The sequence below is a fragment of the Arvicanthis niloticus genome, chromosome 4 (genome assembly GCF_011762505.2).
Source record: "Arvicanthis niloticus isolate mArvNil1 chromosome 4, mArvNil1.pat.X, whole genome shotgun sequence".
Taxonomy (NCBI): Eukaryota; Metazoa; Chordata; class Mammalia; order Rodentia; family Muridae; genus Arvicanthis; species Arvicanthis niloticus.
Genome location: NC_047661.1, coordinates 1,564,522 through 1,583,956, shown reverse-complemented (window position 1 = coordinate 1,583,956; position 19,435 = coordinate 1,564,522). Strand labels below are relative to the sequence as shown.

The following is a 19,435-nucleotide window of genomic DNA, read 5'->3' as shown; positions in this document are numbered from 1 at the left end:
CCTATATCAAGTAATTCCCAACGTCCTATAATTCCAGTTCCAAGGAATACATCACTGTCTTCTGACCTCTACAGACACCTGCATGAACGTGTGCTCATTAACTCACATAGGCACACACACATAGACATAATTAAAAACAATAAATCTTTAAAGATTTCCCCAGTGGTCTTAGAAAAGCCCTTTCTTAGGCTTTTGCAATAGATGGCTACCTCCTCTTCATCTTCCTCCTCCTTTTCCTTTTCTTCCTTCTTACACAGCCTGGGGTTCACCACTTTAAATTGGTCCCCAAACATGGAAACTGTTATTTAAAGTTCAGTTTAGACTTCAATCTCAGTTCTTCCCGTGTGACCTAAGCAAAATGTTGAACCTCTATCTGTCCCATCAGCTGCTAAAGGGTCAACAGCAGTGACCTCAGCCCAGTGCACAGCAAACACTCCTCCATCATCGTGAGCGTCCACCCACCACTGGCCGGCTCTCCTATCTTGTGTATAACATCTCAATAACACATAAGCTCCATGAGCTGGTCCTGTCCAGGAGTTTAACCCAGAACTCTAATCCATTATTAGCGTGAATGCAGAACAAACTACAACAGGAGGTTTGCTCTTCAAATTACACCACAAGATCTAAAACATACGATTAGAATTTTATGCAGGACATTGGGTATTGAAGAAAAAGAAAGTGAGCAAGACAGCCTTTAAAATGTCCTTAGTCAACTCCAAGTCAGGGAAGAGCCACCACACAGAACAAGTGAAGTAGGTCAAGTTTCCCCCTCCCAAGTCTATGTATTTCCTAGTCTCTTGTTTTGGTTAAGTAAGCATTTCCTGTTTCCATGCACCTGAAGTGAACCTCCACAATAGTGTTCTTCCACACAGAGTCACTTACCCAATCTAGTTCCTCTAGAAGACAAAGGTTTATTACAGGGTAAGAAGAATATTTTACCAACCCAATATTCCCTACCTTTGCATTGGAAGAAGTGAGAAAAAGAAAAGAAAATAAATAAAACAGATTTAAATAAAAACAAATACTTAAAATGAATTTAAATAAAAATGTCTAAATGACACAAATCTAAATAAAATATTTAAATAACATGACTATAAATAAAATAGATATTTAAATAACACAACTCAAAATAAATATTTAAATAACATAAATCAAAATAAAATAAATATTAACATAACATATATACAAAATAAATATTAACATATTTAAACAACAAATCAAAATAAATAAATATTTGGATAAATTATGTTAAGTAAAAATATTTAAATAAAAATAAATTTTTGAGTTGGTGATGAGAAAAAAGTTTCACACAGTCCCCTCAGAGTAAGTACCATATGAAACCAGAACCTTACCTTAAAGAAGGAAACAGTTTAAAGCTCAGGCATTTAATATCAATGCCTGAGGGAATTTGGGAACAGCAACAGGATATCACCACTCTTTTTTTTTTTAATATTTATTTATTCATTTTATGTATATGAGCACACACGCCATTGCTCTCTTCAGACACACCAGAAGAGGGCATCAGATCCCATTATAGATGGTTGTGAACCACCATGTGGTTACTGGGAATTGAACTCAGGACTTCTGGAGGAGCAGTCGGTGCTCTTAACCACTGAGCCATCTCTCCAGCCCAGGATATCACCACTCTTAGCCCTTCAGATGATAAGCAACAAGGATTATCTAGGTGCAGAGACCTGGAGAAGTCATGAAGTGGTGAGAGACAGGTATTGAGTTTGGTAGGGAAAATAAAACCCTATAAATTCTTTAAGGTGTGATATGAGGCTGTTACTAAAGGAGCTGTGGGAACAGTTGAGACCAGATGGGGATACAGAACTCCCAGAGGAGATTAGAGACAAGGCCCTCCCGAGACTCAGTCGGATGTCTCTATCGTATGTACGTATGTCTCTGAAGGGACTAGTGTGGTCAGACAGCAAACAATGACCAGAACCATAATGGTGACCAAAACCTGAGGTCTCATGCCCAGAAACATGAGAGGAAAAGAAAATCAGGAATGAAGTTTTATAGTCAACTTTACTATACACAACTTGTGCATAATAAAAATCACAGTGCTAAGTGTATACTATGATGAGTTCTTACAGATAGTGACCATAACCTGATCACTACCAAGACCTTTCCACTGGTCCTCCTTTCAACTTTCCTCTTGTCATTTACTATTAGCTCCTTATCCTACTTGACTCTACCTTCCATATCCACCATCCTCAGAGCATCTGAACATGACCAGTCATTCTGTGCTCTTATAAATTTCATATAATCTGCTATGAAATGTATGCTTACATGCCAGGCACATGGTACCATTTATGTTAAAATCTAATTCTACTCGATGGTATTGGAGGAATACCAGGTCATGTGAGCGCAGCTCTCATGACTGAGACTAGTGTCTTAGAGCCAGCAGAGACGAGAACAGAGTCTTACTTAGCTCTCTTTCTGACACACAGGGACACAAGAGGTAGGCAGCCTGCCACTCAGAAGCAGGTCCTCATTTGAACATGATTATGCTAATACTCTGATATTGGACTTCCAGCCGTCAGAACTAAGGGAAATTCCTTCTGTGATGTTCTAAGTGTCCATATTTACAATACTTTGTTATGGTATCCTAAAGTAAGACAGAACCATACACATATTCGGCTTCTATGAGCTACATTATTGTTTACCTGTATTAATTTCTTTTCTTGCTGGATTCAATTCTACTGCAGACATACACTACAATTTACTTCTCTTTTACCAGTTGACAGACATTTCACTTATTTCCAGGTTTGGTTAACACAAATAAAGTTACTAATAACGTTACAGGGCAAGTCTTTGTGTGACTATATACCTCTATCTTGGGTAAGAAGGTGAATGTTTATTTAATTCTCTAGAAAACTGCAAATAGGTTTCTAATATGGTTGCACCCTTTTACAGGGAAACTTAGCAGCATGCAAGGGTTCCTATGATGCTGCATCCTTGCCAACCCATAGCATTGCCAGTATTTTTAATTATAGACATTCTAGGGGCTGTTGAAGTAGCTTGCAGTTTTAATTTACATAAGTTAATAATTTTTTAATGCTATCATATTTTCATCTCAGTATATTTTATCTCCATATTTTCCTTAGTGGGATGTCTATTAAGGATATTGGGTTGCTTTTAAAACCTGTTATTGAGTTTTGAGTCTTTTGTATGTTTTAGATAATAGTCCTTTATCAAATGTGCCTTTTACAACTTTTTTCTGCTTAGAAACTTTACTTTTCATTCTGTTACCTTTCAAAGATCAGTTTTCCTTTGAATAAATTACATTGTTTCTTTTATGTATCCTATGTTTTGAGCCGTACCTAAGACATCTTCAGCATCTTCAGGCATTTGGAATAGTCTCCTATAACCTTCTAAAACTATCATATTCCATGGTGTAGCACCTCCTTTTTATAATGATGCTGTGTGATGATGCACATAGGCCCAGAAACAACACAACCGAGTGACCATGGAGTAAGCCCTCTGAAACCATGAGTCAAGATAAGTCTGTCCTCCTTCAGGCTGTTTTTGTTGGCCTTGGGGCAGGGCCAACATAACAGAAACAAATAGGGATTTCCCTCCATTTACTGTATCTGAGCAGTCTGTTGGCCCTTATGGTTCTCAGTTCAGCCCACGAGTAGAACACAGGATAAACAAGAAAAAAGAAAAACGCAACAAAAGCATCTTAATTCTTAAATTGATATTTTGCAAAAATAAGTTCATTTCATTATATGGTTCCTTGTACCTTATAGTTTGCATTCATTTCCTATATGAGTGAGCGAATTTATTTTTAAGAAAGATAAAACCTAAAAACAAATGAAATGATTAAGAATTAAAAACTTTCCCATGGCCACAAAATTAAAAAGGCTTTGAATGAAGCTGCTCCTCATGAGCCTGGAGGGAACCATCCTAACTTAGCTGTGAAAGGATTTCCCAACAGTGAACTCATACTGGAGATGAGAGATCAATAAAAAATTTAGAGGCCATGAAAGGAAATAAACCCCAAGACAGGGAGCCCAGCAAAAGGGAAACAGCAGCATGTAACTGGTGTGCACCATAACTAAATTTCAAAATAGTTCGAAGATGTAAAATTGAGGCTAGAAAGAACTACAAGGCACAGGGCAATTTTAAAGAGAAAGTGGATTTGGAGAAAAACCAAATCAACCCCCTAAAAAGAAGACACAGCTATGAGGAAGAAAATATGGGGCTAGAGAGATGACCCAGCCATTAAGCAACATGTAGTTTTTGCAGAGAACCTAGACTGGATCCCCAGAACCCACATGACAGCTCTCAACTGTCTGTAATTCCAGTTTCAGGAAATCTGACTCCCTTTTTTGACCTCTGCAGGCATTAGGCACTCATATAATGCACAGCACAGACAAAGCATTCATACATATAAGAAAAAATAAATCTAACTTAAAAACAAAAATAAGAAAACCCTATAGGGACATTTTAATTTCAATTAAAATTAAGAAAGAATTAGCAGATATGAACACAGATTTGAGTATATCATCCAGAATGATGTACAAAGAATGAAAAATGCACAGCATGCAAACACAACTAAGGTGCACACATAAGGGAATGCAAATTTCACATATATCCAGATAACAGCTGCTCAAACTAGAAAGAAAATAAGGAAAGACTAATGATTTATCAATTGAAGAATCACATAGAAAAAGCAGATTTAACTGGAGATGACTTAGTGGTTAAGAGCACTGGCTGCTCTTCCAGAGGTCCTGAGTTCAATTATCAGAGACCACAAGAATGAGTTCTGATGCCTCCTTCTGGCATGCCAGTGTACATGCAGATAAAGCACTGATACATACAAAATAATAAATCTAAAACAAGCAAAACAAAAAGCAAACAAGAAAGCAGATTCATTTTTGAGAAAAACAAATAAAACCAAACCACAATACCAATTAATTCTCTTAGAAAGAGAAAAGATGCAACACGCTTCTCCTAATTTACCCTGATACATGAAGGAAGAAAAAAAATGTCAAAGAAAATTTCAGACTAATAATTCATATAAACATAAAATACACATATTTTCATTAAACTATTAGTTGAATCTACCAACTTGCACAAAAAAGATAATAACATGATCGAAGTTCATCCAGGGAATGAAAAACGGTTCAATATTAAAGGTTTAATTATTGTGAGATGTCCCCCTTCCCTGTACTTTTCAAAAACAACTATCTGGTCATCTCAATACATACAGAAAAAAAATCATTTAAAATACAATATCACTCAAATAAAAAGTAAATTATGAGTTAAACATTTTCAAAGGGGCATCTGAAAAATCTGCAGCCAACTTCACGGTTGCCTGTGAGATGCCAAATTCTTTCCCTGAAGTTTCAAATTGGCCAGTGAGCTCAGCTTCACTATTCAGTTAAGCATCACAGGAATGGCTAGCCAGGCAGTCTGACATGCTGACTGCAAATGGCTCTACCTACATTATATACTTCTCAGAAGTCATAGATATTAGTTTTTTGAGTATATAATTATCTCATAATAACAGAAACTGCAGAAGATATGTGTTTTAACATTATTTGTAATTCAGAAGTGAGCACAGTTTCATGGCCTTCATCTCTTTAACTGAGTTACTTAATCCTTTGTCTGATTTCCTTTTCTTTTGAAAACTCTTCTGCCCTCTGCTGTCCGTGAATTGAACATAAAGTAATAATAAAAGTCACTGCCTTTCAAAATGATTTGGTAGGAAATACTCTACACACCTGCATTTATATTGGATGCTAAGAGATTCCTTGAATTTCTGAGACAGTCTTAGGGATCAATACACACTAAGATGTCCTTACTGTTTTTCCTTAATAAAAATGCCAAACATGATCACTTCTGATAACATGCAAAAGATACAATCATTCCACATCACTGCTTAGAGATAACCATCATTTAAAGTGGTATACATCCTTCTAGAATTGTTTCTGCGATGTAATTCTATATTAAATTTATTATTGTTGTTACAGAATTGAGATTGAACTATATATAAAGGTTAGTATGTGCCCTTTTACCCAATATTATATTATAGATTATTTCAGGATATTATTTTAAAATTGCTTTATAATATTACAAATATAAAATTTATTTAAGTATTAATCTCTTATTTGAGGGCACTTACATTTTTAAATTATTTCAAACTATAAGTGTTTGGTTTCAGACCTCAGGACAAGGGATTGAGGTGCATATTTTATATATCAAAGCAGACCTGGCCTCCAGGTTCTGCCTGTATCCCCAGTACCTGGCAGACCCTGCCTCCAACCCTGAAGTTTCCAGCTCAGGGGCCGGGCTGCCCTTCCCCCAGAGGCTCCTCCCTATGTAATCCAGACATTTTGGTCTCCTTGCTCTCCTTCTCTCTCTGGTGTGTGTTCTTTCTTTCTCTCTCTCCCCCTTCTTCTCTCCCTCCCTTCCCATGGCAACTTCCCTAGCCTCCTTCCTTGGGGCCAATGAACTTGCCCACCCAGGAGCAGCTTCCCAATAAACATGCATTTAATACAACCTAATCTGTCTTGAATTGGCTCATCTCATCAGTGGACAAATAATTTATAAATAAGTAGTTATATAGGACAAGAAATTCTTGTACATTTGTAATTTAATGCTCTCATCCCCCAAAACCACAGTTTTGGGGTTCATAAAGGCTTTATCTTATGTTTCTGAATCTATTTCTTCAGCTGTCCTGCAGAGAGAATAATAACTATCCTTCTTAACAACATTTTGTGAGAAAACAGTGAGATAATGCATGGGGACATGCTTTGAAAACTGCATTTATCATCACTATTACGTGAAGACAGATCTGATACTTATTAGCTTGTTAGACATTAGTAACTTGGACATCTTACATCATTCTTATCTCTATCAGATTCCCAGGTTCCAACCTCATAAAATCAGGAAAGTAATGTTTCAATATGTTTCAGCTCCTTTATTTGAAAGTAATGAAATAATTACTGTGTCACAGATATCATTATGGCTCAGTTGCCAAGTCTATTAATTTAATTTTTCTCAGAAAAAGAAAAATTACTATAGAAACAGGATAATTTATTAAGGATGAATATTTAGTCCAAATATATGCAGCACTTCCACAGCAAATCAGAGTGCAGTCTCAACTTGCTTGTGCCTTTTTCAAATTTCAAAAAGTATGTCTCTGGGTTTTCATTTTAAAAAGATAATTAGAAGACTAATCCGAGTATGTTTGTCCACATGGAACCAAAGCCAATGATGTTACTCACTGGGTGGGCTCTTACTTATCATAAAATCCATTTTATAGCCTACTGAGGCAGGATAGAAACACAAGAAAATGATGGCGACATGGGAAAGAGAGGAGCCCTCATTCCAAAGCCTGACCAGTGCTTCTCATCAGCTGAAAAGGAAGAATTCTAACACAGTTGACAATATTATCTATGAAAGTTAGCAATACAAAGACAATATTTCTTTTATAGTGATATCTCCAAGGTAGATTGTTGAAGCAATGAAGCACATGTAAGACCTAAACATATGTGGCCTTTCTTATTTCTCAGCTATAAACCATCAATTTTCTAGAAACCTTGCCAAAAACCCTATTTCCAGTAAAGGACATGTCTTAACCCCCTTTTACAATTCTTGTGACACACAGTTTTATTTTAGAACTGTAATCCAATCCAAGATATCTCTAGAGCCATCCTATAATCTCACTTATTTAAAAAAAAAAAAAAGGAGAGAAAATGTTTTAAAGAAGTTTCTTAGAAGTCCTTTGAGCATAACTTGAGAGTCACCAAAAAGAGTGAATCTGTAGCATTTCTGCTAAGGCATTTAAGGGAAAGCTAAAGGGAGCTTGAAAAGTTTACATCTGTGCTCTTGGGTATGTCTCATTCTTTCTCTGAGTGATCAATCACCCCTGTGCTTCTTCAATATGTGAGTGATCAATCACCTCTATCAACCCCTGTGCTGCTTAAACCTGTGTTTAAAATCTTTTTTTAAAAAACCATCTTTCACACCAGCTTCTCCCAACATTTTTTTCCAGCAAAGTCAAGGATAGGTTTTACCTTGGTGGAAGTCCTTAAGGATAGGGGACTTCTCAGACAGCTAATAGCAGGGCAGGCTACTGCACTGCCACCACCACTACCATAGTCTTCACTAAGAGAATAACATGAATGCTGCGGGAACTTTAGCCCAGTCTACCTATCTCTCTATCACTTCAGGTTCCAAGACTTGAAGGTCACATGTTTGTCTGAGAATTTCGATCTTTAAAGGTATCATTTTTACTTATTTTGTATTTTATTTGAGACAGTAGTTCTCAGTATATAGTCCAGATGGACCTCGGATTTGAGATCCTTCTGCTTCGACTTCCCAAATTCTGAAAAATTACACGTGAACATCACCACATTGGACTTGCAATTAGTTAAATCTGTACGTAAGGAATTTAGGGAATTATTTGTAGAATGTGGAGAAACAGAAAGAAGAGTAGGCAAGAACGGCTGAAATAATGTCCACACCCCAGATTTTCCATTATCTTTACTGCCTACTGAATAATAAAAAAGGAAAGAGTTAACTTATAGAGTTACTTAGTTTAGTCTTATCTTTATATCAAAACGAAAGATAGAGGTCCTTGTGGCATAGATAATCCAACAGGGCCAAGAAAATAACCTGGCATTCCCTAACAAGTCTTATGATCTGAGAGAGAAAGGGGAGGAGGGAGGACAGGAGGGAGGGAGGGAGGGAGGGAGGGAGGGAGGGAGGGAGGGAGGGAGGGGAGGGAGAGAAAGAAACACACACACAGAGAGAGAGAGAGAGAGAGAGAGAGAGAGAGAGAGAGAGAGAGAGAGAGGTCAAGGATCAGTTGCAGGGAAAGAGATCTAGACTGCTCTCTAAACAAGTTCAAATGTCTCCAAATTTCTTAGCAACTTGGAAATATGTCATTCCTAAAATACTTTAATCGTTTTGTAGACTGCGCACCTTCGTTGTCCATTGTTTCATCTGATACTTGTGGAGGAAAAAAAAAAAAAAAAACAAACAAACCTTCAACACAATGCAAGGAAGATATTGTCGTCTTTTTTACAAGCAAATAGTAAGACTCAAAGGCAACCAATGACTGGCTTAAGGTTACTTACAGTTAAGAGCCAGGATTCCAACACTTTTTCTAGTATTTTCTACCTAAGAGAGAGTTCCCTTAAAGGGCGGAAAAGGGAGGAAGCAACAGAATGGGTCTGTTCCCAGGGGGTCCACATTAGTTTGGTGAAGTTTGGTTATAACCACCTAAAGAAAGTATTCCTAACTTTGAATCTAATTCTCATCTATAAACATGCTGTTTCTTACCCTTTCTTTTTGTCCTGATCCTTATTTAGACTCTTATTTTTCTCCGTTTGTTTTGGTTCCTGGGGTTTCACTTCAAAACTCCACTCTTTCCTAAGAGTCGCGTCCTCGGTATCCAAAGTAACCACACAGCTGAGGTTATCTTGTCCCTTCCACTCTCTCCATTGGTCAGTTAGATTAAGTTTTTTTTCTTTCTCTGCTCTCTTGGCCAATGGGCTTGAAGTAACGGAAAAGCAACCGTGCTCCTCTACCAATCGGCTCTTGTCACTCTCTATACAGCGCACTGCCTCCTGGGATATGTAGTTTTAAGCCTACCAGAATACCTTAATGTTTGGCTCGTTTAGAACTACGTATCCCTACGGCCTCCGCCAAAGGGGTGGGAATAGCTGACTAGTCCAGATCAGGGTTTCAAAAAGGCGCTTTGAAGTTTTAATTTTCTTATCCGGATTGTTTTGAGGCTGAGATTTAAGTCGTTAAGTACTGTGCTGGGACTTGGCTCGTTCTTTTTCGGCGGAGCCGCGCAGGCGGTCGCCCACGTGACTGACCCGAGGCAGCTCGTGGTTCGTGTGGTCCCGGGACCAGTGAGCCGAGCTGAAGGGTTCCGAGGGAGAGCATGTTCGGCCGCCTCACTCGCTGCACGTCCCAAGTGCGGGCTGGCGCTTTATTCGGAGCTCTCAGGGTCCGGACGTGCGGCTCCGGTGAGGCCGAGCGGCGGGGATCGGCGCCCGACGACCATGGGGCCGGCCTGGCGCGCGGGGCTCTGAGGGAGTGGACGCTGCAGGTGAGCCCGTTTGGGCGGCTGAGGACGCGGCTCCCATGCCACCTGGCCGTGAGGCTCCTGGATCCCCTCGCGCACCCGGACGGCGACCGCGTGCAGGTGGCGGTGTGTGGCCGAGGGCGCGAGGTGCGCGGCCTGGACAGTCTGCAGGTCAAGTATGACGCTGCTCGGCAGGAGATGGCCATTCTGTCAGACGACATCGATCCCCAGGCGTCGGTGGAGGTGAACACACCGGTCAAGTTTGGCAAGTGAAGTGAAAAAGGGTTTGGGTCTCAAAACTACTGTCTCGCCTCATTGGCCCTTTCCGGAGGTCTCTTTTCTGAAGCAACCCTCTTGGGTTCTTGAATAGTGTTTAAGCCTTAGGTTCCCAATTAAGGAGGAAAATTAAAACCGAATGGAAGCTTGTATTGGAATAATCCGAATCTAATTACATTGTGGAGCCCCCATGTTCTTTGTCACAGTCATTATCATCGTTCAGAGTTGAGGTTTCCTGATAGCTATCCAGTGGTTTGGTAGTCCACATCTTGGGGCTCTGGTCCCTAGTCAGCTCCATGTGTAGACGCTTCCAGCTAACCTGGGGGGTGGGGGGTGGGGGGCGGGGAGGGAGGGGGTGCAACGACGACAACAACAACAAAAACTTGCTTTCCGACAGGCACCCAGGCTAGTAGGTGTTTATTCATTTAGGCATAAGTAAATTCTCTGCGAATAACAAACTTTGAAGCAAGACACATAGTTAAGACTGCCCGTGAAAATTCATAATGGTACTTGCAAAACGTATTTCTTAGGTATCTGGGTCCCGTTATGTCCCAGATGCAAACCGCCGAGCACACATACTTTTAGAAAGGGTTCTCGAGGCTTCCATTCTTCCTGGAACTGAAGGATGATGTTGCTGATGATAGCAATAGCACGGTTTACCTCCTCTTATAATTTTTTTAATTAACCTTCACAGTTCCTCGGTTGGGTGGATGATTTTGTCACCAGATGAGGACATTGAAGTAAAGGAAGTATCATAAGATACACAGTGTAACTGAACAAAGGAAAGGTCCCGTGCATGGTGGCATTATGGAATTTTCTTTTTAAGTGCCTTCCATCTTAAATACAAAGGCAGGGTTAGTATTTGAGCTGACTGGAATGGCTCTGCCATTACGCTTTTTGCCTCTCAACTTCTAACTAGCCTAAATGAATAAGAGACCGTGCCTCCAAAGTCAAGGTGCTGGTAGGGCTTTACCACAGAGCAGGATAAGATGAGTGTCAAAGGAGAGAAGCAAAACGTAAAACAGCTCCTATAAGGCTCCTATAAGCTCCTATAAGAGATATTACCTCTGCTGCTTTCCCAAATCACCTCATTGCTCCTTTCTAGCGCTAGAGGCCTATTTCCAGTGTACTGTCTCAATTCCATAGGCCCTCAAATCTACATTTATTAGATTTTATTAATATTTATTGCTTTTATTGATATTTGTTCCTCCAGCTTGTCAGAGTGACCCATTACTACTGCTGTTTCTAGCCTTAATTCCTGTGCTACTTCCCAAAGCGAGAGTATGTTAGAATCCCATTCTTTCTCTGTATAGTTTCTTGCTGTATGACAAGACTCAGTTGGGCAGTTCTGTTTGTATCAGTGTTTGGCTTTTTAATGTACTCTCATCTCCTCTCATTCCCTGTATTGTTGCTAATTTAACCCATTGCCATGCAATTGAGGAGATTCATACTGTAATGATTAAAATTGTGGCATTAGGTCTCAATAACTCCCTTTGGGGGAACATAATTGTGATGGTTAGGTTTTTGTCCACTTGACACAAGCTAGAGTCACCTGGGAAAGAAAGCCTCAATTGAGAAAATGCCTTCATCAGCTTGACCTATAGGCACATCTACATTAATCAAGAAGCATTTCCACAACGATTGGTCCTGGGTTGTATAAAGAAAAAAGGAAGCTGAGAGACTCATGGTGTTTTTCTGTGATCTCTTCTTCAGTTTCTGCCCTGAGTTTGTCCTGACTTTCCTGCATGGTGGACTATAAGCTAGGAGATAAACCCTTTCCTTCACCAAATGGTTCCTTCACCAAATGGTTTTATCATACCAAAGTAACAGGACAATAGTATTCATTTCTGTATTCCAGCTTAAAGGAAATCATTAATATTAATACAATTGCATATTCATTGTCACTTTTTAATCTTTGTTATTGCTGTTTGTTTTGTTTTGTTTTTTGAGACAGAATCTCTTTACAGAACACTGGCTGTCCTGGAACTCAGTGTAGACCAAGCTGACTTTGTACTAGAGAACTGTCTGCCTCTGCCTCCTAAATACTGAGATAAAAGGCATGCACCGCAATGCCTAGCAATTATTTTGTTTTGATAAAGAGATATCTAAGGTAACAAACACATTAAATTACAGCTGAGAAGGCTACCTGTCAATCCCCATTTTCCAAATTTTCTTTAAGTGCACTCTTATTTATCCACAATATTGTGGCCTTAATTCTTCCTATCACTAGGTTTTTAAAAAGTGGTTCTGGTTGTTAAAAGTTACAGCAAGTACCTTGTGATATAATTATGTGGCAGTATTCCCCCATATTGGGGTTATGAAAGGGTAGAGTAGAATTTGAAAGCTTAGGTCATGGTCATATCCACTGATTCATGCTATTGCTATATTCTTTCAATTAGAGGACTATAGGACAAGGCAAGCTGACTCAGCTGACATTTGATGACTTGTTAGTTTCACTGTTGTGTCCTTACTCATTTGTGTGTGTTCTTCTGGTGGCATGGGGCTTCTAAGATACTCTCCAGGAGACATGAGTACCTATCTACAAGGATGGTCGGCTCAGCCGGGCAGTGGTGGCGCACACCTTTAATCCCAGTACTTGGGAGGCAGAGGCAGGCGGATTTCCGAGTTCGAGGCCAGCCTGGTCTACAGAGTGAGTTCCAGGACATCCAGGGCTACACAGAGAAACCATGTCTGGAAAAACAAATGGCTGGCTCAGCTCCTTTATTCCCTCTTGTAGCATTGCCTCTCTCTAGATGGTACAAGCTGTCAGAAAGCCCCACCTTTGATCCTGCTGCCTCAGGAAAAACCATTCTGATCTCCGACTAAGTACTGCAGCGAATCCCTGAGGATTTGGGTATCTAGGGAATATTAAAATACCCTGAGGCCTAGGCTCTGACTTTTTCCTTCTTTCTGCTTTTGCTTCTAGATTTGAACATTGAGTCATCAGGGACTGGCTCTGTGAAAGTGCACAATATAGAATGTGAGAGCTGTGAGATTAACACTGAGCAGGGGACCAGCGTCTTGCAGTCTGTGAAGGTAACATTGTTCCAGTTGCAAAAACTCTTTACTGCTACAAACTGTAAAATACTGTATCAAACTACAAAGCTTAATGTGTTATTTAGATTATTCACTTTCATCTTTCCGAGAGTCTTCAGAAAATTTTGCCTTAAAAAAGCATAAATGTCATACCAACTTTGGAAGTTTTACGTAATTATAATATAATTATTATTATAGACTTCCTTTCAAAGTGTAGTGAAACTCCAAAGTATATTTTTAGGATTTTGAGATACTTTAAAACAAATGAACTTAAAAACAAGTACTAAAAAAAAATGTACTTTAAAAAAAATTAAACTCTATCTTGAAATTACTGAAATTAATTTAAAACCAAAGCTTCATTGATGCAAAGTACATTTTCATTTTCTTCTAGTTATTAACTAACAAAGTCTTTATGTTCTATAACTGTACTTAAAATATATGACTATTTTACTGAAACTTTTACTATAGCAGAAGCTCTTTACCAGAGGATTAGGCAGTTTTGCAGAGCAGCAGATGATTCTGTTTTGTGATTAACATTTTTACATTTCATTTTCTTTAAAATGAGATTGGTCTTAGCCATAAGTGTTTCAAAATATACTCTCTAGGGAAGGTTGTTGTTCTTTCTAATTGTCATGGAATTTGCAGGATTAAACCAGTTCTTTGACAGGTTTGTGTTGAACTTCGTCATCTTTGTGTTATTGTTTTAGGGCTTTAACTTTAAAAACATTAATGAGAATGATTGACACATCCTGTTCTCATCTCATTGGTTCATTTGTCCATTTTTATTTGTACACCCGCTTTTCCTGCCTGTCTGTAAATGAGGCAACTTAAAAGAACTAATTGTGTAAACGTCATAAAAGATTAAGAATACCCCAGATAGCATTTTTAGCATATAGTTTCGTTTGAGTTCTTTTAAACAGAAACATTATGTAATAAAATTTTCATCTTGAGTGACTAACTGAATAAGAGTACTGTAATTTCTTTTCTTCCTTAGAAATGTTTATACGCTCAATGATGCTTCAGTTTTGGTGAATTAATTTCAGTAATTTCAAGATAGAGTTTAATCCTTTCTTTATTTTGTATTTGTTCTGTGGAAGACTTGTTAAGAGAAAATAAAGCTATTAACTCACAGTCTTTACAAATAATATAGCTCAAAAAAGAATTAGAAGACATAAAGCTGATACTTGTATTTCTGGTTTATGGCAACTTGGCACAAATTAGACCCCCCTGTGAAGAGGGAGCCTTAATTGAGGGCCTGACTATCAGACTGGCCTGTAGGCAAGTCTGTGGGGGCATTTTCTTCATTAATAATTGATGTGGGGGGACCCAGCCCACTGTGGATTGTGCCACCCCGGGTAGGTGGTCCTAGGCTATCTAAGAAAGCAGGCGAAGGAAGCTAACAGGCAGCCCTCCATGGTCTCCGCTTACATGCCTGCTTAGGGTAGTTCCTTGCCTCAGCCTCACTCCATGATGAACTGTAATCTTTAACCCAAGTAAACTCTTTCCTTCCCAGTGTTGGTTTAGGTCAGTGTTCATCTCAGCAGCAGAGAAAGAAACTAAGACACTACCCTTGTACTAAGAGAATTATTCTTGCAATGTATCCTTAACTAACTTACACTCCTAAATGCGGACACTGTGATAAGATAGCTTGCCTAGGTTTTTAAAACTATGGTACAATATCATCTTAAATTAGTCATCATCTCTTAATATGTCTTTCACTTATTTAACCTCATACATAGGGTTATGTATGTATAAAATAGCATTTTAATAACAATGCTTACTGTTAATGAATAGTTAGTAGGTACTAAGAATCTCAGGTAAGCCTTGTTTATCCTTGGAGCATCTTCATTTGTCAAGAATGGAAACTAAGAGGCACCAGAAGGCCTACAAACTCACTCAGGAAGGAACACACAGCTAAAGTAGTCGAGCCGGGATTTGACCTTACATCACTCATCCCAGCTCTCTATTGGCTAGGAAGACACGTGGGAATGTGGCATTTAGTCAGCATTTTTAAGGGATAAAGTAAGTGAATGTCACACATTTGCAGTTTTAAAAAATGTAGCACAATAATTTCCCCCAATAATTTCTGACTTCTTTTCATTTTACAAATCTTTTCATGTTGTGTGGGAAGTAGGTGAGCTTCAGATTACAATGTCAGTGTCTTTAAGCCATAGGCCTCTTTGGAAAAATCTCATGATCTTTCTAAACAAATGAACATGAGTCATGAGTTTCAAAGACACTCAGGAAATTCACTTAAGGTCAGCTTCAGATCTAAAAGCAGAGTTACTTTGGAAATAGATCTTTCTAAAAATTCATTGGTAACTTGGTTTTTAGATTCACATCTGTTTCACCATGACAAAGTTAGCAACGCTGTAAACCAAAACCTTTTGAGAACAGTTTCTTTTTGTCTTTTCAATACTTTGCTTAAATTCCTGGATTATTTTGTGGACATGCACAGAAGAAAAAGTTACATGCAAGCTTACTCTTCTTACCTTCTGTGGGGTTTTTTTTGTTTTTCAGAGTCAAAAGTTACGTGTTCAAACAAAAGGAGGCGATGTGATCTGTCTTGGAACAGTTTATGGAAATATAGATATTCACGCATCAGATAAAAGTGTAAGATTTAAACACTTTCAGTAACTTCAACTTAGATTTTGAGACCCCCACAAACGGCAGCTGCTACAAAATTTATGGTGTAGTATTTTCTTTTTTAGTGCATTTAGTTCTTTAATAAGCTGATATTTGGACCTTAATTTTAGTGTGATTTAATACCTTTAATAGTTATCTAGTTTTGTTAGCTTCACTAAACCCTTGATATTTAATTCTGACTTATCTAAAGAGGCTTTTATTTTCATGGTTTTGAATTAAGATACCTCATTAAGTAATACCACGAGTACGGGAATTGCATTTTGCTTAGGTGCTGGGTGTACTTGAGTACCATATTCTCCCAGACCTGCTCCCTTATGGCCATCCTAAGGGTAAATTCTGAAATGGGGGTCACTTACGGACAGCACTGACTGACTCATGGGTTTTGAAAAGAGAGCATGATGTTGAGGGTGGAGAGAAGGCTGCAGAGGGACTCTGGGATGCACTGTAGGTAGGGTGAGCATTATGCTCAAAATACATTATAAACTCAGAGAATTCATATAGACATTTCAGAACCATCTGAAAGTCAGCTTCTTCAGCATTTCCACTAGGTGGCGATGGGAGATAAAGCTCCTGCTCTCCAAAGCTCTACCTGCACCCTCCCCTCCCCCCCCCAAGCCCCTGCCACAGAGATTCGTTGTTAAAGAAAAATGGTTTGTATTTTTAATCTCACCTATTTTATATCATGCTGTTAATAGTAAGGTTAAAATTTGGGGACTGTGCATTTTCAGTTGCTGATGATCAATTCTGACGAGTAGTGTTTTAAATCTTAACAGAAAAAAATCTAAATCAGATGATGAAGGTTATGAGCGTATCATAGAGTATTGTTGGTACATTTTTTAATTGTATTTTATTATGATTTGCATGTGCGTGTGCACTAAGATGCACACATGAAGGTCAGAGGAAAACTTATAGGAGTTGGTTGTTTCCTTTTGCCATGTGGGGCCTTGTGATGCAGTTGAGGGTGCCAGGCCTGACAGCAGCTGCCTTTACCCACTGAGCTATCTACTGGTGCTTTGCCAGTTCAGGTAAACAAGGTGGATTGTAGCATTGTTTCTACTGTGTTAATCTCCCATCAGTGCTTTCTGAGAATCTGTGGGAAGCTATTTAAACCAAACTTTTAAATACATAGTTTAAATTAAACTAGGAAAGTGTTTCAAGATCCTGTAGCCTTAGGTCTCTACCCTTGGAGATGACCTTTAGTTTTGTCAGTCATATTTTATTTTCAACTTTTTATGTTTTTTTTAATTTATTTATTTTATTGGATATTTTCTTTCTTTACAATTCAAATGTTATCCCTTTTCCTGGTTCCTCCCTCCCCCCAGAAACCCACTATTCCATCCCCGCTCCCCTGCTTCTATGAGGGTTTTCCCCACCCACCCACTCCTGCCTTTCTGCCCTCGAATTCCCCTACACTGGAACATCAAACCTTCACAGGACCAAAGGCCTCTCCTCCTCTAAAAACAAAATACTCACTATGTAAGAGCACACATTGAGAATTAAACTTCCTGACTCAACCATTTACTTAATTTTGTGACTTTTGACAAGTCACTTGACATTTGTGTCTCAGTTTTCTGGAAAGTGGGGTAATGGTAATGGACCTACCTGAGAACATGGTTAGGAAGGCATCAGTACATGTTTAGTGCTAGCACAGGGCCTTGCCTGTGGCTGATCTGATACAGGCTTGCTTATAGTAAGGATAAAAAGGTAAAAGACCCACAGGAGAGATAGCCAGTGCCTCACCTCCCTGGACCTGCTTCTCACTGTTGGAGAAACGGATGGAAGTATTTGTACTGGACCGCTCTGCCTCACGCTTTGGGGGCCAAAATGTCCTGGACCAAGCTGCTGCTCCAGTTCGGGGGTCAGAGTCTAGCAAGAGAGTGAGTGGGGGAAGAAGGGGAAGAGAAGTGAAGAATGGTGACAAACCAGAGTGTGTGACCAAGTCTCGTTTCTCGTTTACTGTCTCCTCTCTTGCAAGGAAATCCTGGGTATTTATAAGCATAAGCAGGGGAACACAGCTGAAGACAGTTACCATGTGCACCATGCAGCTGGGAGCACTAAACAACAAAACAAGATATGTGGGAAAAACAAGATGTTTACCAGAGCGTGCTCAGCTGTTGTAGGCTGTTGTAAACAAGTCTCTTGTCAGGGTATATGGATCGAGATGGTTGCAAGGATGATAGCTGCTTTCTGCTAAAAGTCGGCTCCCAACAAGTATTACCTTGCTGACCCAACAAACTAGATAATTAATTTTCGCAGTACCTCTCAGGAAGGTATTTGTTTTCTGAACTCCCTTTTGTTCTCTCTTTAAATAACTTTTGTTACAAATCAGAGTATACCGTTCAATCTAGGGTGTCTACATGTGACATTTTATCCACTAATATTATGAGTATAAATAAGATTTTATTAGCGTTTTGCTGTCAACTGTGCTAACCCAAGATTAGTTGTTTGAGTTGGTGTCTGATATGGTTCAGGGTATGTGGCCCTACTTTTTGTTCCTGAGAATTGTGTGGAGTGACTGACAGCTCCACGGTGTTGGGGTGTGTGTGGAGTGACTGACAACTCCACGGTGTTGGGGTGTGTGCTGGCATTTGTTGCTTTCATTTGCTTTAGTTTGCTGGGTGTCTTCTTGCTTCCTAGGGACACATTGAGTTTTTAATGAGCAGTACAGATCCTTGGCATTTTCCACATGCGCATAAAGAGTGCCTGGAAATCCAGCTTTATTTACTGTGTTGGTGAGCAGAATCTAAGCACAAGCACTCCTTAGCTGACTCAGTATCTTTCAAATACTTGGGTGTTCATCTTTTGGTGTTCCCTAAAACAGCCCCATTCTCTCTTGAAAGTCCAGAACATGGCATTTTGTTGCCTGTTTTATGGAAATTTCTGGAAAGTGTGAAACCATGAATACTAAGCAAGTTTTCTAGAGCGGACTTTGTAGGCAAAGCTATTTTTGTCTCCTGTTTTGTGCCTTCACTGTAAGCCTGTGGAACGTAAAACATTTGTATCCATTAAATTTGTATCATGGTAAATCCATTTATAAGTAAAATGCCACCCCCCTTTTGGTGACAGATTTGTTGAAACTAGATTTAAAGTAAAAGTTCCTGTCATAATTAAGATAAACAAGTGATTATAAAGCAATATTATATACTTCATAAAAAAATATAGAAGATTACAAAGTTACATATTGTAAATCTAGAGGTCCTAAGACTTCCTGAGTACACTTCTCTCTTGTGCTGTACTGGTGTCTTTAATATTTCATTCTTGAAATTCAATCTTGTTTAATAACATTTGTTAATGTTCTTAATGGTTTCTGGGAAGGGTTGGAAAAGGGGTGGTTCTGGTGTAGTGTGTCCAGAACGGTAATGCTGTTTGTTTAAATGCCCTGGTGTACTGCTTTTTGTTCCTGGGCAGAACTGTGGC

At 39.0% G+C, this 19,435-nt stretch overlaps 2 protein-coding genes across 7 annotated transcripts in view; one reads left to right on the top strand and one right to left on the bottom strand.

The window, feature by feature from the left end:
- The window catches only part of Ccdc146 (coiled-coil domain containing 146), a 124,074-nt gene extending 114,440 nt beyond the window's left edge, over positions 1 to 9,634 (bottom strand). For all 4 annotated transcript variants that reach the window (XM_034500229.2, XM_076932128.1, XM_076932130.1 and 1 more), the window contains exon 1: positions 9,307 to 9,634. The gene's annotated coding sequence lies outside the window, so the exon portion shown is untranslated. The remainder of the gene's footprint in view (positions 1 to 9,306) is intronic.
- A 163-nt stretch (positions 9,635 to 9,797) lies between these two features.
- The window catches only part of Fam185a (family with sequence similarity 185 member A), a 54,986-nt gene continuing 45,348 nt past the window's right edge, over positions 9,798 to 19,435 (top strand). For all 3 annotated transcript variants that reach the window (XM_034500227.2, XM_034500226.2, XM_076932138.1), the window contains exons 1-3: positions 9,798 to 10,325; positions 13,263 to 13,372; positions 15,893 to 15,985. In XM_034500227.2, the coding sequence (XP_034356118.1) occupies positions 9,917 to 10,325; positions 13,263 to 13,372; positions 15,893 to 15,985 (612 nt within the window). In that variant the 5' untranslated portion in view covers positions 9,798 to 9,916. The remainder of the gene's footprint in view (positions 10,326 to 13,262; positions 13,373 to 15,892; positions 15,986 to 19,435) is intronic.